Consider the following 22,303-nt stretch of genomic DNA (forward strand, 5'->3'; position numbering starts at 1 on the left):
CACACACACACATCTTTCAAGTATATTTGGAGGGTATGAGAATCTTCATCTTAAAAGCTTTGCCAGAAGGTATTAGAGTCTTCAATTTTGATAGATTTGCCAAATTATCTTCCGAAACTTTCTCACCAATCTATGCTTCCTCCACGATGCCTACGAATGTGTTCTTCCTCACATTGCTAGTGTTAACAACCTTTAAAACTTTTACTAATCTGATAGATAAAAAATGGCACCGCGGCTTTGTCTAAATTAGTATGTCGTTCGTTAACGGTGAGATCATGCCTCTTCCCACGGCTTGGCTGTTGACAGTTGACCTTTGCTTCTTTCCTGTAAAACGTCCCATTTATTTGGTTAGTTAGACCACTTATTCCTCCCACCGATTTGTGTGGCCTCTTCCCAAAGCCAGAAACTTAGTCATTGTCACTTATTCGGTACTTTCTCAGTTGGCCTTGCCTTTTGGTTTTGTTTATGGCATAACTTCTTTTTTTTAAGCCCGTGGGATTTCTTTCTTTCGCTTTAACTCAAATTAATCACAAACTCCAGAAGGCATAAAGGGAAATATTGATACACTCGATTCTATAAAAACCAAGGCCTTCTCCCACCCTGAACTCATGTTTTCTTCTGGTGCTTTTCCGATTTTACTTTTTCTGCTACACTTTGGATGCATCTGGGATTTGCAAAGAGTAGGGTGGGAATCCAACTTTATTTCCTTGTGAAAGGCCAGTTACCAGTTGGTCTGTGGTTATTAGTTAAGCCACCGTGGACACCGTATTCCCATATGCATCTGAGTCTACTTCTGTGCTCTCTGGTCTCCCATTCATCTGACAGTGACGTGGTATTGAAAATTAAGACAACATCCGATTGTCCCAGCTCCGTCGTTTTATAGTGCATCCTAAAATCTGTGCAACCTGTTCTTCTCTCTTTCCTTTTACTTTGCAGAAGCTCCTCACTTATTCTTGCAGGTTTGTCTCTCCAGATGAATATTCATGTATTGTTGAGATTCCAAAGATCTCATGCTACTTTTTAATTGGGGTTACTTGAATTTATAGATTAATCCGAGGAAAAGCTATATCTTTAAAATACTGAATCTGTCTAGAAGCAAGGTTTAACTTCGCATCTCTTGAAGTCTTCTTTCAAGGTTCTCGATTTAGTTTTAAAATCATCTTTACAGTTCTTATTAAATTTATTCAAAGTATTTTACCTGTTTTTTTGTTGATATTGTAATGGGGGCCTTTCCTTTCACTGTATTTTTAAACGTTGTTATTTATACTTAATAAAAATGCTTTTGGATCTTGTACATTTACCACCAGGCAGTTACCAATTTTTCTTACGGTGTATAATAATTCGTTTAAAAATTTGGTTTTTGGGTCTAAGGCCACGCCACTCTGAACGTGCCCGATCTCATCTGATCTCGGAAGCTAAGCAGGGTTGGGCCTAGTTAGTACTTGGATGGGAGACCACCCAGGAAGACCAGGTGCTGTAGGTGAAAAAAAAATTTTGGTTTTTGGATTTTCTACATGTGTAATTGTATCATCTGTCCATCACGATAATATTGCTTCCCGTTTCTCGTATTTAGCTCTTATGTTATTTCTTCTTTCCAATTTTTAGACCAATATTTTCCTGTCTAATTGCATTGGTCAGTACTCTCAGATGTACTGTTTCTAGTGTTTTACCATTTACATTTTGTTGGATTTTTTTCCCCCAGTGCCTTTCTGCATTTATGGAGGCGATCGTATGGTTTGGCTTCCTTGACTTAGTACATTATACTAATGGATTTTAACATATTAAATCATTCTTACCTGTTCTCATGTGGTCATGGTATAGCACTGAATTCTGTTTGCTAACATATTATTTAAACTTTTTGCTTTATTAATACTGTTAGGTCATGTTGAGTTTTCTTTTTTGTACTGTCTTTGTCAGGTACGGTATTAGTATTATGCTGCCTTTGAAAGACAGTATGCATATCTTTTCCTTTCTCCATGCTCTAGAAAATTTGAAAGAGTAGAGAAATAATCCATTTCTTCAAGTTTTTTCATAATCAGATTAATCCACAAAGTCATCTGTCTTAGTAATATTTGGAAGGACATGGGTAGTTTTCAGTAAATATGTGAAGAATTAATAAACCAATAAATTCCATTCGTACTCAACTCCCCGCCTAAAGCTTTGAAAGATGACATGTTGTGTCACTCCCTTAATTGTATCTTCCTTAGGAGATTTTTCTCGAAGTGGCCCCATTCAGTCAATAAGTATTTACAGAGTGGCCGCCGTGTCCCAGGCCTGGAGGTGGGTGGTGTAGATGATTCATGGACGTACGAGACAGGGCCCGCAGGGCCCACAAGCTAACGTTCCGGAATGCTGGCGTTCCGCCGAAACCTCTGTTTACGTGAATCTGATTTTAAAGCAACAGCATTTATCACGGAACATTAATAGAGCTCAGGGCTCTGTATTCACAGTTACCCTTTAGGCTGACATTAGTCATTCTCGGAGCCGGAGTACATCTCACTCCGGGTGGCACACGCTGGGGCCACAAATCGTCCTGCCTTTTCGGGCTGGAGCCTGCTGCTGGTGCTGGTCTGCCGAGCAGGGCCACACCGGGAGGTGGGCCCACCAACCTGCCTTACTCACCAGCTCCCCACAAGATCGCCTCCCTTCAGCTCCCTGGGCTTTAGCTTTTTAATCTACAACATGGAGATACTCATTTTATTTTGCGATACTTGGTTGCGATAACCCATGGAAAGCACCAGAACACAGTAGACCTAATTTTATCTCCTTGTTTTGGTGTCTCCCCGGATACCTAGCTCAGGACCGGGCCGTAGAGAAAATCATCATGGGATACTTGTTCAGGTCCGGGTTCTTTTGAGAGCCCTCGCCTGGTCTTCCTTCCCTCCGATTCAGTTTCCTTCCAAACTGCCAAAGTAATTTTTAAAACTCAGAGGCAGCCACGTCGGTGAACACCAGACGTTAAACACCCGTCAGCCCTCTAGTGCCCCAGCGAAGCTGGCAGTCTGACTTCTGTGCTCCTTCTTGAGCTTGCCTGTGTTTACCTCTCAACCTTCCTGTTCCACCATTGTGTTTGTCCACGTGTCTCTGCCTGGGTCACCTCTTCCCTTCCCCTTCCTGGCTTGGGAGCCTGGTTCCCTGGTGCTGTCTTCATCCTCGTGCTTCTCACCTTAGCTTCTAAAGGTCTCTCCTGAGGGCAGGGACGACATATATGTCACCTCTGCCTCCCATGTGCCTGGCCCTGGGCCCGCTATGGACTAGGTGTTCCGCCAGAGTCTGTTGTCAGGCACACAATTAGACTTTGGGCTACATGGTGAAATATGAATGAGATTGTCTCCATTTCAGTTCTCAGAGGAGCCCTGGGGAAAGAGTTCTTTAAAACGCGAAAATTAGGCCAGGAAAATCCATTGCATTTCTCGGCTGCAGGAGATGAAGGGGAAGCGTGACTTTCCCGAGCCTCCGAGGGCACCGCAATATAATGGGGAGTCGGAGGCACCTTTCACTTTGACGTGAATTTCGAGCAGGGCCCAGGCTGGGAGTCACCAAACCATTCAGCCCCCCCACGCTCGTGAAATTCAGGAGCAGGCGCTTGAAAAGCCCCAAGCCGCCTTGCACGGCCTATTTCGTCTTTTTAAGTAACCATGAGCTGGCTGGGCAGCCTTGCCAATGATTTCGCAGTTACACACCCACATGCCAAGATGCCTTCTCCCATAAGCAGAGGGAGAAAAAGGCTAGAAATAAGACGGGAGGGTGAATCTCGACGCCGTAGCTTCTGGGATCCAGCTCTGTGCTCGCAGCATCCACCCCTGTCCTCTGACCTTCATAACGGCCTGGCGACGAAGACAATGCTGTTGTCATCTTTATACAGAGGACGAATCAGAGGCTGAGACGGAGGGGACTCTCCCAAGGCCACACGAGTTAGATAGAAGCCATTTGTGCGGTTGTTTGTTTTTTCTTCTAGACTCCGTGGATGTTTTAAGGGACTCCGTTTCCGTCTCTGGCCAGGCTTCTGGAAAACCTGGAGCCCACTTCTTGCCCTCAGGCTGTGAGGACGGGCACTGGTTAGAAGGTCTGCCTCTAGCTCACGTCCCTTTTCTATCCTGTCATTTACTTCGTTACTATTTTCCTCATCTGTAAAACGGGATGTAATAATAATAATAATAATAATAATAATAATACCTACCATAAAAGACTGCCGCGAAGATGCAATGGAGACAGCATGTAGCGTGCTCAAGGCAGCACTTGACACACGGTGAGCTTGCCGTGAGCGTTCGCGATTACTCGATCATGGAGTCTGTATTGGGCCTGAAATCATTTCTGGGAAAAGAGAGGGGGGTATAATAAAAATAAGATGAATAAAATTAGTTAGGTGGCATTTATTGACTTAGCACATATCTATCGGGTGCCTACCACAGCCACGCCCTGGCCAGACACAGGGCCTACCAAGATGCATCCTCAAGGGACAAACAGCTCAGTGTAAACTCAGGCTTCTCCCAGGCAAGTGTCAATCAGGCTTTCTCAGCAGGCTTGTGGTTTCCTTCCATGGAGCCTGGAGCTAAGAATATTCCATATTCTGTGCTTTTTCTTCCAAGTTCAGGAAGTGGCCCTGACCTGTACCTCCCTGACCCATCGCAGTTTTCCACAGCCCTGCAGAGAGAGACAGCTTCACGGACAGCAAAGGACCGCCACCCTTCACTCTGGGTCATCATGCCCAGCTCATCCTGCTGGGGCTGCTGGGAGGGAATGGCCAGAGGTGGCAGTCCAGTAAGCACACAAACTGGGACCCGGATTGCAGCCGCTGTGGAAACTCGGCCGCGGGAAGGTGACTTCACGAAGTCCCAAACCCTCGCCTCCATGCTCTGCGGAGAGGTCTCGGGGCCTCGCAGGCCGGCCGCGTGTGCACCCTGAGGGTCTGCTGGGCGATTTGCTTCACTCATCTTTGCAGAGTCAGAACGGTTAACAAGGGGTGGGCGCTCGCATTGCGTGGAGCCAGGGAAAGTGGGCGAAAGGCAAGGACCTGATTCCTGCTCCAATGACACCACGAGAAAGGTAATTAAAGCTGTGACTCAACAGACCATTTTGATGCAATTAAGAGGCCCCGCCGGGCATCCTGCTATTTTAGTGACAAGAAGTCAAGCAATTGGCTCTGTAGGCAACTGCTCAAGGAATGTGTGTTTCAATAGTAATGACAGTGATGACATCCAGCATTGCTAGGAGCTTCACGTTCGTGTCTATAGGTTCTACCCCACGTGCCCGGTGGGTGGGTGTTACGATTAATCCCTTTTTTTGCAGTTAAGGAGATAGAGGCTCAGAGAAGTCGTGCCACTCACTTAAGGTCACACAGCCAGTAGATGCTGGAGCAGAGTCTGGCCCCCTCCAGGCCAGCCTGGTGCTAGAGCCTGGCTCTTCCCACCTCCCACCGCTTCCCGCATCCTTTGAATCCGACAGCGAACGGCTACGCTGCCTGAACCCCAAGCCCTCGGAAGCCTTTTATTTTCTTAATAATAAATTAATATCATAATCGAGGCAGTAGTAAATAAACTTCACTACCTGCTTGGTCAAAGCTCATTTGCCCGCGCGCTGGGACAGATTTACAGCTACAGTCACTCCCCGTGGAAACAGCAAGGCTGGTGTGACATCTTAATTTACCGAGTTTCACTTTGTGCAAAACGGCCCTGGTAAGATTTGTGAGGGCCATCCTGTCTGGACCATTTTTTACAAAATGATTGATTGACAAGGTTGCAGGAGATGCTCCGAGGCCTCTCCTTGCCCAGCAGCCTGGACAGGAGGAAGGCCCAGGTGCGTTAAGCAAATGTTAGAAACGAGAGAGGCAGCCTGACCTGGCCGTGTGACCCTGGGAAGTCCCCACAGTAAGAAAGGAAGGGATAAGCCATCTCCACCAAAGAGTCGTCATATAGACTCAGTGAAGCGAAGCATGTTGAGCCCGGTGCCCAGCTTGTAGTAAATGCTCCATAAATGTCAGGTCCCCCTTCTCTGCACCCCCAAATCCCTTCTCTGCAGTAGAGGGTGCTGCGCCTCTTCAGAGCTGTCTCGTGGATACACGCTCCTGATGCTCCAATCCCCACACTGCCTTGCGCCATAATGGGTCATAGCTGCTCATGGTGCCACCTGGGAGCTGGCTCTGTACTCGGCCCCAGACCAGTCATACCCCTGACTCACCTGGGGCCTCATCACCCCTCTTCTGGAACAGAATGGGCCCCAATCCCGGTTTCAGCCTTTGCTGCTGTCTGATCCTGAACCAATCACGTTTGGGAATCTGATTTCCAATAAAATAAGGTTCAAAAGATATTCTTTACAGGATCCTTGAAAGGTTTAAAATGAAAGCATAGTTTTATATCTGCCGCCCCCAGTTTACCTACAGTTTCAGATCTCTGTCTTTTCTTGAAAAAGCGGATCAGCCTTATCGGGGCTTCATTCTTGTTCTTGACAATTGTCCGGGCTCGGCAGCTGCTGTCCCCTGCAGATGGGACATGTCCCCTCCTGTCCCCTCCGGACACCAGCGTGCCCCATTGCCTTACACCTGTCCTCTTCACACGTGTGTGCTTCTTGTCTGCTCTGTGCTCGCACATAGTAGGTGACCAGTTGGCCCCGTCGCGCCTGACGGCACATTTAGATCTAAGTGTGCATGTTCAGATCTCCATTTGGCATTTGCCTTTGATTCATAGGATCATAAAGACACAATCTTGAGACGTAAGGCCTTGGTTTCTCCATCCTGTAAGAGGTTCACTGTCAAAGGGCTTAGTATCCTCTGATTCAAGTTGACCGATGGTTTGAACTTTCAAAATGAAAAATACTTCGGGAGGCCAGAGATTTGCCTCCTTCATAAGCCAAGGCCCTGGACCCTTCTTTCTAATGATTATGCCAATAGCAAATTAAACTGGGAAATGAGTTATCACTTTGAACTGTTCCAATTTAAATTGTGCCTTTTCTCTTTCAAGCTTCCACAGACATGAAGGCATTCCTGGCTCTCGCTGGAGTCACACTTTGCACCTCTCCTTCTTCCCGTGGGGACTTTCCTTCTGGGGTCTGAAAGAGACTCTCGAATTATTGCTCGTAGAGAGTCTGAGGCCACAGATGTGTCCTTTCTTTTCCTTTCAAAAGGCAATTTACCTAGTGGGCCCCAGAGAACCGGCTTCCTTAATGGGTTTTTGGGGGCTTCCACGGGGAGCTGGCCCAACAGTGCGATAATGCAGTCTTTTTGGTTTGGGGACAGAGGAAATCTGTATTCCCAATGGCCACTCTGGCGGCGGCCATTCCAGAGAAAGTGGGGTGAGCGGAAATGCGCGCAGCCTTTGGGGTCGCGCCCAGGATCAAATCCTGCCTCTCCGTTCTCCCTCATTCGAGTTCCCTCAGGCAAGCGACTTAACTTTTCTGGGTCTTATGTTTTTCATTGATAAAATGGGGATGATGGGAAGACCAGCTTTATGGGGCTGGTTTTTAGAAATGATCGATGAGAAATAAAGTTAAAACAACCATACCATACTTAACAACTTTTAACGTCCACCTTAAGCCTTTCCAATGAAATCCTTTTGGATGTGGGAGCGCGGCCCGTAAGCCCCGCCAACTCCCTCTTCAGGAATTGACCCCAAATGAGGAATTAAACAGAATCTGGGCGTGAACGAAACAGACGCTCACTCTCTAGACCCGTCTTGCCATTTTAGAGCTGGCGCTCTACCCAAGAGAGAGTCTCAGGACAAATTGCCCTGATACATCACTCACTAGACGTGCTTCAGAGCAAAGCCAGGCAGGTGGCCTATATGGTCTCGGTCACCCTTCAGTGCTTCTGGGAGCTAGGAATCATTGCAACTCTCATTTTATAGATGAAGAAACCGAGGCTTAGGGGTGACCTGCAGAAAGTAGGGGGAGGAGCTGCACATGGAGAGCTGTCTGTTCCCCCTGGCTCCAGACCCGCTCTGGCCGGTAGCAATGGCCATCGTCAGTCTCGTCCTAATATTTCATAAAGCCCCAAGGAAACTATTTCTTTCCTTCTGAGTGGGCCAAACAGACCGACAAAAGTATCAGGGTCTTTGTTATGGTCACGCTGGTTATCTCCTGTTCACAGGCGCGTACGTGAGTCCGATGGAGCCCAAACAAGATTGAATTCATTAGTATTCAATGAATGCAGTGTGTTTGGCGTGAAAAAAAAAAAATCATTCAAAACGTGGAACCCTGGGACAGGCAGAGGAAATAAGATTTTAGATCCTGAGGCATGTTCATTCTTCCCAGATCCTTGGGGAGAATGAAGAATGGAATGCGTATGTCTGGGTGCCGGCTCCGTGCCATGCATGGTGCTCAGCGTTTTCCCACGGTGGCCTCATTTCATCCTCACGCCAGTGTGGCACGTAGCTGTTACGACCCCAGTCTCCGGGTGAGGACGCTGAGGCTGAGGCTCAGGAAATGTCATCGGAGGACAGGAGGAGGTGGGGGCAGAATTCAGACGTGGCGTTTCCGGCTGCCACCTTGCTTTTCCCTTTGGGACGGGACAGACTGCTGGAAAAGCGTCCCACTCGAGGCCACACTGACACATACGTAGCTGACTTGACTCTGCTGGGCCTTCGAGGGCTGGCTCGGCTTCTGGGTATGACTTAGATATAAACACAGTGAGCACTTGACCGAGCCAAGTGGCCGCAGAATCGGCCCTCTCATCCGCACCCGCAGGCTGACGAGGGTTCGGAAGGGTTTGGGGCGCCAGAATCCTCCCGCTCTTTCCTGCTGAGGCTTCTTGCCAAGGAGGCCTGTCCATAAGGATGGACCCCAAGTGGCAGAGCAGACAGTGCTCAGCTCACCTGGCAGGCCCGTGGCAGCCTCCCCCATGAGCAGAGCTGAGCACGAGGCCCAGGATGAAAGGCCTGAGCAAGTCCCCTGCTCCTCATCGTGGCGGGCCCACCGCACCCCAGGGAGGGGTCTCCCACTGCAATTCGAGAAATGGGCAGGCCCACGAGTGCTCACCACCACCGGAGGGAAGAGCGTGAGGCGGGAGGTAGGAGAGAGGGTCTGTCCTCAGTCCCGCATGTCAGGCTTGCCCAGTGACAAGGCAGGTCACGATGCCACCGGAAGGAGACGGGGAGACTGGAAAGAGAGGGCCCACACCCCCCCATGCGGGAACGATGACACCCCTCCCCTCACCCTGACCTGTGAGGCGAGCAGTCAATGGAGCCGTGCTGGAGGTCGCTCAGAGCAGCCCCGGGACGAGTCCCTAGAGGGACACCAGCCCTCAGCGTGTCGCCATGCGCAGGGTTGTGACTTAGCACAGCAGGAGGGTGCGGTGTCTGTGTCTGTCTGTGTGTGTGTATAGGTGTCCGTGCAAATACTGTGTATTGCATGTGTGGTAAAGGTAGTGTCCTCTGTGTGTGCAGGCATGTGTGTCTGTGTTCTGTCTGAGCTTCCTGTGTGTGCGTCGTGCATGTGTCTGCAGCCGGGTGAGTGCAGGTGCATGTCTGTGTGTATGTCTGTGACTCTGTGTTTCTGTCCGAGCCTCTGTGAGTGTGTGTATATAGCAGGTGCATGCGCATCCGTCTTATCCAGACATGAGTCCAGGTGTGTGTGGGCGTGTGTGTGTGTGGCTGTGTGTGTCTGTGTCTTTGTATGAGTCCGTGTGTACAGCAGTATCCGTGTTCTGTCTGTCTGTGTGTCGTGTGCAGGTGCACGCATATGCATTAATGCGTGTGTATCTGTCTTTGTATGAATCTGCATGTGCTGCAGGTGTGTACAAGCATGCGTCTTGTCTGCGTGTAGCTCTGTCTGTATGTGTCCGTTTCTGAGTCTGTGTGCATGTGTGTGTGCTGTGTGTGTAAGGGTCTGTCTTTGTATGAGTGTGTGTGTGTGTGTGCACGTGCGTGTCCGTGTTTCTGTCTGAGTCTGTGTGTGTGTACGTGTGTGTGTGTGACGTGGGGGGCGAGGAGACAGCAGGTTGTCACGGTGTGGGCGACGCTCTTTCTCACCATGGCAGGCGTTACGGAAAGACGCGGAGCTTCTCCAGCTCAGAGTCCCCGCTGGCATGCCCAGCAGTGCCACACGCTGGGACTGGGAGAAGATGATTTCTAATTTTCCAAACCAATTTTGCTGACCTGATTTTTTTTTTATCAACTCTTCTGCCAAGAAAGGGGATTGAGGAATGAAAGTAGCTTAATGGAACAAGCTACTTGGGCTGCAGGGCTGGCGTCTCCATGGAGATGGGATGCAGGCTGCATGTAGATGCGGGCAGGCTGGGATGCAGTGAGACAGCCTGTGACTAGGCCAGGATGTATATGGATGGCCCTCTGGGCAGAGGACATGACCGGCCCTCCTCTGGGGCCTGGCTCTGGGCTTGGCTGGAGCAATGGATGTGTGTTCTCCAGAGCTCACTCAGGTGCTCTTTGTGGCAGGCCCAGGCCAGGAGCCCAGGTCACCAGGCCCCATTTCCGTCCTCGAGAAGCACACAGTCTGGTGGGGCGGGCTGACGGGTGAAGACGTCATGACAGTGCAGACTGATACATGACCCTGGCAAAGACCACGCTCTTGGGAGTCCCAGAGAGGCCTCATTCGCGAGGCGGTGGTCTGAAAAGGCTTCCTGATGTGTGTGCGAGACAGAGAGAGAGAGACACCCTGCCCTCCACGAGGAAGGCAGTGAGAAGGGTGCCAGTAGCAGAGAGCCTAGAACTTGCAGGAACTAAGTGTGTGTAAGTGTGTGTGTGTGTGTGGTGTGTGTGTGTGTCTGTCTGTCTGTCTGTGTCTGTGTTTGTCTATGTCTGTCTAGTTTGTCTGTGTGTTCCGTATTTGTGGCTTATGTATGAGTCTGTGTATGTGTGTGTCCTATATCTGTGTGTGAGGTGCATGTGTGTTTCTGTCTGTATGAGTCTGTGTGTGTCTGTCTGTCTGTATATGTGTGTGTGTCTGTGTGAGTGTGTCTGTGTTTCTGTATGAGTCTGTGTGTGTGTGAGTGTGTATCTGTGTCTGTGTTTGTGTCTGTATGAGTCTGTGTGTGTGTGTCTGTGTCTGTCCTTGCATGAGAGTATGTGTGCGTGTGTCTGTGTTTCTGTGTATGAGTCTGTGTGTGTGTCTGTGTGTATTGTATGAGTCTGTGTATGAGAATGTGTGTACGTGTGTGTGTGTGTGTGTATGTGAGGGTTCCTGGGACAGTAGCACTCGATGACGTGGGACAGGTAAGCAGAGGCCCCATGATGAGGACAGTGAAGTGCCCAGTTTGGACTGTTTGGGGCCCAGACGGCCCAGCTTCTAGGTCTGGCTCCACGACTGAGGGACCGGCAAACCCTGACAGTTACCCAGCCCTGCAGTCCCCCGTTCGCCATCTGAGAAGCAGGGCTATCAACAGTCCCCACTTTTCGTGCGGATCTGGGGTAGGACTAGGTGATATTATCTGTGGGAAGTGCTGACAGTCAGGGGTGTCAGTTTCTCACATCGTCCCCCCAGAAGCCAAAGGGTTTGGCCTTTGTCTTGATCTAGATCACTACAGACTCCAAGTCACCGTCATCCAAATCTCTCGGACTTGTGTGGCAATGCCAGTTTCTGGGTGCTGTAGCAGACGAGGGGACCGGAGCCTCTGGGTGGAGGACCCAGGACTCTGCTTCGATCGATCTCTTTAGACGGTTTTGAGGCTCTGTAAACTCGTAGACCCACTGTATCAGGACACGAAGTCAGCCCCACAGTGGGGTGACATGGGATTTTCAGCCCCACCATGAAATATTCAGAGGAGTAATTTGGGAAGGTCCCTTTGGTGGCCGGCAGGGACAATGGATCGGGGGGAAGGGGCAAGCAGGAGAGGCCAAGGAGGAGACGACCCGGGTCAGATGTACTTTTCCGTCCTGTCGACATGAATCACTAGCAGACCCTTTAAATAGCCAGGCCCTCGGGAGTCCAAAGACTGAAAGCACAGCCTCGTCCTTGGGGAGCTGTCCGTCGGTCGGGGAGGACAGGTCACAGCTGATGGCCACACACTGTGACACCCGATGGTCCTCGTGCTCAGGAAACGCCTGAACCAAATTTAGCTCTCATGATGCATAGTTACAAACAGTACCGGGGGTGGCAGCAAGGAGCATTCATTTGTCACTTGTGCCTTGACATGTCACTTTGCTGTCTGCATTACTGGTCGTGCCTGGTGACAGTTTCGTGTAGATTTGTGTAATGATATAGAGCCCTTTTGCAGATGGTGACGCCGAGGCCTGCCTTGGTTCCGGGGTGGTCCACACTAGGTGTGCGAGAAGGTTCCAGGTGATCATAGAAAGCCGATGGGCTGTGAGTGGGTGAAATGGGAAGAAGCAGAAGGAACGGAGCTCTCTGCAGGGACGAGTGTGGACGGGAGCGAGTAGCAAGGTGCAGAAACGGACTTGAGACGATGCCAGAATCGTGGTGGGTATTCTCCCTCTTGAATTTCCAATGTTGCTCTTAGAATCACGGTGCGTTTTTTAACGAAAACAAACTCTGGCATAGTCACAGATTTGTCGGCAGCATAACGTGTGGTCAGGCAACTGGACGTCAGGCCTGAGCTCAGACCCTCACCCGCCCTCGTATATGCCACGTGGTGCCATCCACCTCTGGATGGGCAGGTCGAGGGGACCCAGCCCACAAGTCTGTGAGGACACACAGTGGTGTGATGCACGTTCACGCTCCACGGGTGCCGGCCGAGCTCCTTACCGCGGGCCAGGCCTGCCGTGGGGCTCCATGTGCCACCACAGTCCGCCTTACGGCAGCCAGCGTGAGGTGGCCTTCGGTGTCACCCCATCCTCCAGAGAAACGAGCTGAGGATTCCCGGGGAGTCGCCCAGGGTCACACACAAGTCTGTGGCAAAGCCAGGCTTTCGGTCTAGACAGCTGGCTCCAGGCAGGAGGGCCCCGATCCGCACCCCGGCTTGGCTGACGGTTGGGGGTGTTTCGGTTTGTGCCTCCCGCCCCCATCTAACGCCTGGGCTTCCACATCTGCGGTGACACATCCGTCCTCTAAGAATAAGCACACGGTGTGCCGGGTCTTGCTTCATTCACTATGGCGGGCAAACGCGGCTGCAGGACCAAGAAGTATTTACCGAAAGGCCGGTTAGGGTAGCGGTTAGGACCGAGCGCCTCGGAGTCAGACGTTCCAGAATCTCTGCGACATCAGGAACCAAGAGGCCGCGGACAGGGTGCCCGGCTTTGTTCACACAGCTGTCAAGCAGGGTGGCAACTGGGCCCGGGCATCAGCCCACTGGACACGCGGCTTCGGCGAGTGTGAGGCTGTGCGGCCAGCTTGAGCGCCGTTGACACACAGGCCTGCCAGAGCGGCTGTCCCCACTCCCGGCCGCATGTGGCGATCACGCAAGAAGCCTGTAAGGATGGGCTCGTCCCGACCTGCAGCCTCCAATTCCGCGGGGCGCGGGCCGTCTGGGCGAAGTCCTTCGGGATCTGTCCCCACCTTTTCTTTTTCCAAAAGTGTTTGCTGAGCTCGCCCTGTGGGGCTCTGCGAGAGCTTGGCTGAGCAGACCCCACCCCTCTGGAGGCAGGAATGAAAGAGACCCCTCCCCCAGTGAGGGGACCCTGTCCCACAGACAGGCCTGCTGGGCCCCGCGCCATCGCCCAGCCAGCTGCTGGCCAGGGGAAGTGTCCAGCTCAGCCTGGGGACGCCCACGTTGGGAGGTCTTGTCCTGCTTCTGAGTCCGCCAAGAGGCCTGGGCCTCTGTCGGTCAGGGTGTGGGCTCCCACACAGTCCCTGGACTGGGAGGCTTCCTGGGGGTCTCCCCACACCCCACGTCAGGCCGGAGGCCGTTCCCCACCTCTGCGTCACCCGTGTGAGGTCCGAAGCTGCACCTCTGTCCGGCTGTGTCTGTGAGTGCGTCCGTGACCCAGCCCCGTGGGCGGCTCTGCTGAGGGAACACCAGGAGGAGGTTAGGGTCCCTTTGACAGAAAGAATCAGCCTGGGCTCTGGGCATTTTTTTAAGTGGAGGAAAAACTCACATAACATAGACTTCGAAGCAAGCAGTTCCGTGGCATTTAGTGCATTCACACTGTTGTGCAGCTGTCACCTCTCTCTGGTTCCAAAACATTTTCATCACCCCAAGTGGAAGCTCCGTCCACCTTGGCGGTCACTGCCCGCCCCCCAGCCAGCCCCGGGCAACCGCCAGTCTGCACGTGTCCCTGCGGATGGACCTGTTCTGGGTATCTCATGTGAGAACAACCCGGTAATATGTGGCCTTCTGTTCTATGCTCGGCTTCTTCCTGTAGCACGAAGGTGTCGCGGTCCACCCCCGTGCGTGACATCTACCAGTACTTCATGCCCTTCCGTGGCTGAATAACAGTCTCTTACATGCACTGGCCACAAGTTACTTATCCAGTTCATCAGGCGGTGACATGTGGGTTGTCTCCACTTTTTGGCTTTTGGGAATTGGGGAGTCTGGGCCTTTAACATTCTCTACATCTGTACTCCAGACACCTGTTTCTAGGTCCTCAGCATTGGGTAGTGGTCCTGGGTGGCCCCCTTCCCCGTACTAATCATGTACTGTCTTTGGGGGCCCTCTGGGGGTGTATGTGTCTTGGGGCCTCTCTGTCCCAGGTTCTGGCCTCCACTGACACCCCTTTCTCTCCCTCCCTCCCTCCCTCTCCCCGCCCCCACATCTTGCCAGGTGATTCCAGTCTGATCTCTGCACCACCTCAGCTCACACTGTGACCGGCCCAAGCCCGGGCAGGAGGCTGATGGGTGTGTGACAGGCTGCAGCCGAGGGTTCAGGGTACAAATGGAGGGTAGACAGCACGCTGTGTCGACAGTAGCTCAGAACTGAATTCTGCATGTTACTGTCTAAAAGGAAAAATACTTTTTCTCTATCCTCTCACAATCCTCTGGCCCCAAATGTGTGTTTTTTTTTTTTCCAAACTAAGCAGTTGTCTGATTCTCAGTGGACGTTGAGTGGGTGATCTCCAATTTAACTCAATTCTCACACTAACTGCCCGGATCTAAGGGCTTTAGACCGCCCTGCAAGACTACCCCCACAGGCACCTGAGATGAGGTGCACGGAGCGAGGTCTCTGGGGCACATCTGTCCCCATGTGTGGGGTGCCCCCCCTCCAGCGCGTGGGTGCCTTTCTGTCCGCCAGCCTGGAAGCTCTCTGAGCCTCTTCAGTTAGGTGTCTGTGGTGGCTCATGACGCAGACGCGTTTGGTTAAACCACTGGCCAGGGAGCTCCGTCTCGCCCTGCCCTGAGATGGGGGACAGAGGTGGGGGGCTGGGGCAGAGTGGGGGAGTAAGGCTGAAAGGTCCAACCTTCTAAGCACATGGTTGTTTCCCTGGCAACCCACCCCCACCCTTCAAGACTTTCCAAAAGTCACCTCACTAACACGAACCAGGTGTGGCTGAATAATGAGATACGCTGCTTTCACCTGCATGGCTCTGAGCTACGTCAGGAACTGAGGACGAAAACCCAACACTCGACCAAAAGATGCTGCTAGTCCTCTCATCACGTAGGACGTCCCCAGGGTTTTAGGACTCCTGTGCCTCGTGGGACCGAAGACCGAATATATCTATCTATCTATATATAGAGAGATAGCTATATAAAGATAGATATTTCTTATTATATCGCTATGGCACACCGTCCTAAAACTTCAAAAAAATTTCTCACAGCGTCTGCCGTAGGGTCCAGGCAGATGCCACCTCACCCCAGATCCGCCTTCCCTTTTCACTTCCACGTTCCTCCCATCCAATGTTCAAAGCTGCCAACAAAGAACTCGATTTCTTTACAGCAGCGTAGACTCCTGTATCTTCCTGTCTGCATACGCCGTGCCCTGGGTAGGAAGGAGATGGGGCGGGAACCCCTTCCCACCCCCCCAAATCAAAAGAAACCTTCTCTTCAAGACAGGAATTCTGCCACATTTCTAGGCCAACTGACTCACAGGGCCACCAGCTTTTAGAAATAACATGGAAAAAAAGCTGCTTATGTTACATTAGATGCCCGATACCGAGGGGCTGAGTCACCTGCCACCAGTGCACGCCTGGAGGTGCCTCTGGACTCAGCCATCCGCTTCTTTCTGACAAGTCCTCATTGCTACCTCTGTTTGTTTGTACTGTACTATTTTTTATAGCTTACTTGTAGTTCACGGTTAGGAGCTGGGCTTTCGCTCTGAGCAACCTGGAGACCATTAGACACCTTTGGGTGGAGACAGGACGCGGTTTGATTTAGATTTTGAGAGGACCTCTCTGATTGCTGCGTGTGAACACACCGGAGGGGTCAAGGAGGCCACTAGTGGGGAGGCTGTTTCAGTGGCGGGTGATGATGGCTTGGGCCAGGGTGGACGTGACTGAGGTGGCAAGAAACCATGGTCAGATTACAGATGTGTTGGGAGACAGAAATGATGGCTTCTGCTGGTAGGTTGGATGTAGGATGTGAGAAAAATAGAGTCCAGGGTGACATCAAGGTTTCTGGCCTGAGTGACCACAAAGGCAGAATCGACGCTCCCTGGGGTGGGGCAAAAAGCAGGGCAGCAGGTCTGGGGTGGGAGGGGAGCAGGAGTTTGGGTTGGGCGTGTGTCTGAGGCGCCTATGGGACACCCCAGTGGAGGCAAAGCGAGCTGCTGATAGCCTGAGATTGGAGCTCAGAGCTGGCCTCGGGGTGCTGGGGGTGGAAGGTAGAAGCACCGGAAATCCCGGTGTCATGGGTTTCACGGTCACCTCCCCACCACTCACACGGTTAACAGGAAGAGTGAATGAATGGAAAACCACGCATCGCGCCAAGAAGGGGCTTCATAAAGTATCCGGCAGAAGGGGAAACCGAGGCCCAGAGAGAGCAGGCGGTTTGCTCACGGTCACCCTGTGAGTTAGTAACTGAGCAGAGATAGACCAGTTCCTCGGACCCCGGTGTCCCCTACTCTTCCGTCACACCAGGCTGCCTGCCAGCTCCGGGGCTCGAGGCTGCACGTGGGGACCGAGGCAGGAAGCGGAGGCTGCGTGACTGTCGGTTCTGTTTTCCTCCAGGTCACCATCCTCGTCAGCCTGGCTCTCGCCTTCCTCGCCTGCATCGTGTTCCTGGTGGTTTACAAAGCCTTCACCTACGACCACAGCTGCCCAGAGGGCTTTGTCTACAAGGTAAGGGCCGCCTGGCAGGTGAGTGGCTCCAGTGTCTTTCTTCTTTTCCTCTGCATCCAAAGGCTGGGTATGGCGACCTCCCTGCAGACCGTTTAAAATGGACTGTCTGGTACGGAGTTTTGGGGTTTTCATGACGGACGGGGTCCCCAGCAGGCAGTAGAGTCCCTCTCCCGAGGTGACACTCTCCAGAGTGGCTGGGCTTCAGAGGGCCACATGTCGGCAGTGAGAGAGAATCACCCTCCTTACAGAGACACTATCCCATCTTTGGAGTTTCTGCCTCGGTGGGGGTCCTCCTGGTCTCATGGCTGGTTCCTTCTCCCCACAGTGGCCCCGCGGAGATGCGGAGCGGGTGCCTCTGAGGTGGCCGTCCCCAGATGTGCATCTGGACGCTTCCCCCCCGACCCTCACTCTGCCTGAGCCCCTTTCCCTTGGATAACAGAAAGGGCCCCATGACACGGGCGTCTCCTCGGTCCCCTGAGCCTCAGTTTTCTTGCCTGCAAAGTGGGTGAGATACTGCCCACCCGCAGGGCTTTCACGAGGCCTTAGGGAGAGAATTTAAGTAGAATCAGTTCGCAAAGGGCCTTCTAGACAATGGGTTCTCAGCTAATGTTAATCGCAATAGAGATAGAATCTGTTTTGGAGCCGAAGCGGGTGACATTGACATTTATAATCACCCTTTACCGAGAGCACCTATCAGGTGCCACACCCTGTTAGGCCTTTTCATAACCATCCCCTCAATGCTCCTTCTGAAAAATCGGTGTCACAGCCCCCATTCCACGTCTGAGGAAGTGGAGGTGAGAACGTTGTTTACGACGTCACACGACATTCCAAAACGAGGGCATCAAATACTCATCGTTCTCCCTTGAAAACACGTCCTCCGCATCTGGTCTGCGGTGTGACGCCTCAAGGCGAGGCGCTTCTTCGGCACGCAGCTGAGGGCAGTGACCCAGGGAAGCAGTCGGGGACGGGGGTCAGCCCGGGGAAGGGGATCAGGTGAGCCACCGCGGCCACACGGTCCGTGAGCACAGCAAGTCGGCCTTGCATTAGCATCGGCGTCAGGGTTATTTCTCTGGCCTCACATGAATGTCAGCTTCGATGATGATGAGGGTGATGAGGCTGGGGATGAGGCCTGCCGAGGTCCTGTCACCTGCTCACCGGCTGTGGCCCCCGAGGGGTGGCTGTGTCACGAGGCAGGTTGGAGGCGGTCTGTGGGCTGCCCCTGACTCTGTCCCTCTCTTCCCCAGCACAAGCGCTGTATCCCGGCCTCGCTGGATGCTTACTACTCGTCCCAGGACCCCAGCTCCAGGAGCCGCTTCTACACGGTCATCAGCCACTACAGTGTGGCCAAGCAGAGCACTGCCCGGGCCATCGGGCCGTGGCTGTCGGCGGCCGCCGTCATCCACGAGCCCAAGCCGCCCAAGACCCAGGGCCATTAGAGGCCAACTCGCAGTCAGAGGTGGGGGGCGGAGAGGTGCGGACCCCCGTTGGCTGAGCCAAGCTCCAGTTACAACACTACTCGGGGNNCTGCCCTGCGCTGGAGTGGGCGGGGCGAGGTGGGCGGGGCTCACCCACACTGCCCTGCGCTGGAGTGGGCGGGGCGAGGTGGGCGGGGCTCACCCACACTACCCCGCGCTGGAGTGGTCAGAATCCCTGTTTCCTTTCGTCTTTGGTGTTGTGGATCCGTCCCCGGGTCAGGCTAATGTACAAAGGCATGTTTCGTGTTGATCGTTCCCATGTAAGATATTTTCAAAGCCACTGCTTATTCATTTCTTAGGGAAGATTAAAAACAGAAAAGGAAAGAAAGAACATGAACAACAACAACAAAAAACATAAAAAGGATTGAACTGGCTGCATCTGGAAGATGTGGGTGGGGGGCAGTAAGGACCCTCTGAGCTTCTTTGATGAGAAAACGTAGCTTCAGTGTGGGCGTCCCAAGGTCCAGAATGCGTGATGACACAGAGTGGAGTGTTGGGTTGGCCTCTGGTCTGCAGGAAGGGGACACGGGGAGGGAGGAAGGGCCGAGTTGGAAGGGAGGGCCGATGTTGACATTGGAAAGCCCAGGAGGCACACAACCCAAAGTGCAGAGCAGGCGTGCGCTTTGCAAGGTGAGCACAATTTTGTGTGTGAGCTTCGGGGCAAGCGGTGGCACCGGCCGACTCACGCAGCCCGCGGACGCGGATGGGGCAGGCCAGCACAGAAGCAGGCGGAGTTTTCCTGTGTTTTTCTTGTGTTTCTAGACCTACACGTGGGTCTGTGTTTAGGAGACGGTGAGTGTAGAAGGGGAGAGAAAGGAGAGGCTGCAGGGAGACGGAGGGAGAGGCCAGGCATGTGACATTTGGCCAAGCTATAAGCATGGGCCCCCGAGTTTAAAATTGTTGTTTGGTTATTTGTTTCCCCAAAGTGCTAAAAACGAGAAGAACAATAAAGGCCATGAGCAGGTGCCTGAGGCGACAGCCAGGGAGACTAGGATGGGCCGACAGAGCCAAGTCATTTTGCCCTTTCGGTTGTGTTGACAGGGACATCCCCGCAAACTCCCTGATCTGGTTTTAGAGGCCTCTGACAAAGAGGCAGCCTCCAGCACCCACCGGGCCTCCCAGTGCCGAGGCCCACTCTGCGGGGCGTCAGCTCCAGGCCCAAGAGGCCCAGAACTGGCTGCGAGAGTCCGTTATTTGACATATGGTACTGTTCCCCACGAAACTGTGACAGGACATTTAAAGGGCATTTTTTCCTGGCTTGCTATGTTGCCAAACCCACGGGACCCGACAGCTGGACTAGCACAGCTCATACTGTCCCGCCAAACGCTGCCATCTGACTTCTGCTCCCTCCCACAAACCCTCCCATCACCTCGAGCCACCTGTAAATTCATTTGTCATCTGAAGCGGAATAACGAACTGTCCCTAGCCGATCCGCTGAGCGCTTTATAATTTTGTGGTGTATTTTTGTCAGTAGGTAGCAGAGGCTGAAGTATTTTTTGGTGTAATTCTTGAACTTTTCTGACAGGAAACAAATAAAGATAGATGTGTCTGAGAGTCGTGACCTTCCTTTGCAGCTTTCTTTATCTTCTGCTCAGTGACCCCGGGGAGGGGTCCTCAAGGCCAGAGTGAGCTCTGGACGCAGAGCGTCCTGTTAGGCTGGGGCTGGAATTAGGCCATGGCAGGTGGGGGGAGCTCCATCCTCAGGCAGCTGGGCCTGAAATGATGTGGAGGTCAGAAGGACCAAGAGATGCACCTGGCTACTTGCCTTGCAGCCTGATGGCCTTCACCTGTGAGCACCTGTTGAGGGCGGGGCTGTGCTGGGTTCCGAGCATTCAGCGATGAACGATGGGTCATCCCTGTCCCTGAGTCTGGAGGTGGAGTGAAACCCGGAAACAGACATGCAAAATGGGGGGAGGCGCTGCAGACATAATACAATTAATTGGCCGTTGCTAGGCAACAGCTTGAGGAAGAAGATGATGGGCAGGCAGTGAGTGGGGCGCTTTTCACAGATTAGCTCATTTAAGGCTCCTTGGAAGGTGGGGATTATTGACCCTCATCTGACAGGTGAAGAGACGGGCTCAGAGGGATGAAGAGGAGCTGCAGGCCTGTGGCCCGCGAGCTGGGGTTCGAGCCCAGGTGGGGGTGACTCCTTGTCCGCAGACGGCTTCTTTGAGACCCCGAGTACCCCTGTCGAGGTGCAGCTCACCCCTCGGAAAGTCAAGTCACAGCACCGTGAACGTAAGGTAGCTTGTTCTCGCTTGCATTCGGCTCCCGCGGTTACTGTTCAGGACGCGGACGCCAAAACGGCCCTCGCCAGGAGCCGCGGGCCATGCGCTCATGGGTATCAGGTCACTTAACGTTCCCGGCGGCGGGTGGCCCCACCGTCGACATCATCACGTCCACATCATCGCCCCCGCTCGAAGATGAAGGAGCGAAGGCCCAGGGCGAGGCGGCAGCTGGCGACCACCCACGTGGTGAGGAGGCAGCCCAGCTGTGCTCCCAGCCCACAGGGCGACCACCCGCGTGGTTAGGAAGCAGCCCAGCTGCGCTCCCAGCCCCCAGGTGTTGGTGCCAGCATCCCCTCCACGGTGCCATTCAGCACTGACCGCTCATCTCTGCGGGCCGCTGGGTGGCTGAGAGTCTGTGTTCACCACGCTTCTCAAACTCAGATGGCAGGTGGGGGAGAGGGGGGCGGGTCCAGGGCCCACGCTGGGCAGAGAGCGGCAGAGGCTCCCAGCTCATCGCTGCACAGCGGCTGTGACCCAGCACACACGGCTGGCGGGGAGGAGGGCTCGGCCGGCCCGTCGGGGCTGCCCAGGCCGCTGGGCAGGGCGTGAGGCCGGCCTCCCCACGCCCACAGAGCCCGGCGCTCCAGCCTCTGCTCACGGCTCGCCAGGCCGATCCGTATGGCCAACGCAGAAACACCCACTGTATTTTTCAATTACACAGAGTCAACTAAAGATTTAATGAACACATGTTCAAACATTCTGTCACAAATGGATTTGCCACTCCATTGCCTCAAAGAATAAACCCAAGCTATATTTTTCCGAGAATGAACAGGCCGTGGGGTGTGATGGGAAGAGAGACTCTGTGGGGGAGATGCTGTTTTGGGGGAGACCCTGGGTCGTGAGCTTTTCTCGGAGGGGTCAGAAAGAAAGGTGGCTGCCCCGCGGCTCCACGAGTGGCCACGGAGTGGCAGATAGTCCTAGAAGAGTTTAAGCCAAGGGGGTTTGGTCAGGGAGAAGCTGCTCTGGGTTTGGAGGATGGGGTTTCACAGAGCCGGCTGACAGAGGGTGGGGGTCCCAGAAAACGGTGGTAAAACAGCACGTTGGTTCGCACGAGCTCTGTCGGTGGCTTTTGCACACTTGTTAATCCACTCACCGGCACTGTGTGCGGGGGACGTGGTGGAGTTCTGAGGAGGGGACAGTGTGTCATCGTAGGTGTCCAGCCGGTGTGTCCCTGGAGGACCTGGCCTCAGACCTGGGTGGGAAGAATTCTGAGGGGTGGAAAGAAGACAGCACAGAACCCACCTCCCCGTGTCACAGACGTGCGGGGACAGACAGCCAGCCTCACAACTGTCCCGCACCATCTTCCCCGTGCCGGGCTGGGTGCAGAGATTCAATAGGCACAGGAAGCTGCCGATGCCCCCTTGGGGCTCGGGGTCCAGGCTGCGGGGGTGGAGAGGGAGGGACAGGAGTAACCAGACGACTGGGGAGAGTCAGTGATGGTGGCCTTGTAATCCCGGCCCTGATCAGGTCAGAAGATACTCAGGGACAT

The 22,303-nt window shown here is 53.2% G+C and overlaps 1 protein-coding gene and 1 pseudogene across 1 annotated transcript in view; both read left to right on the forward strand.

The window, feature by feature from the left end:
• Positions 1-18,564, forward strand: part of NSG2 (neuronal vesicle trafficking associated 2) — a 33,105-nt gene extending 14,541 nt beyond the window's left edge. The window contains exons 3-4 of the mRNA XM_039876342.1: positions 16,941-17,051; positions 18,296-18,564. Coding sequence (XP_039732276.1) covers positions 16,941-17,051; positions 18,296-18,487 — 303 coding nt within the window. The 3' untranslated portion in view covers positions 18,488-18,564. The remainder of the gene's footprint in view (positions 1-16,940; positions 17,052-18,295) is intronic.
• On the forward strand, positions 1,365-1,483 carry LOC120617167 (uncharacterized; annotated as a pseudogene).
• Positions 18,565-22,303: the final 3,739 nt, after the last annotated feature.

Source organism: Pteropus medius, unplaced genomic scaffold, assembly GCF_902729225.1.
Source record: "Pteropus medius unplaced genomic scaffold, Ma_sr-lr_union100, whole genome shotgun sequence".
NCBI lineage: Eukaryota > Metazoa > Chordata > Mammalia > Chiroptera > Pteropodidae > Pteropus > Pteropus medius.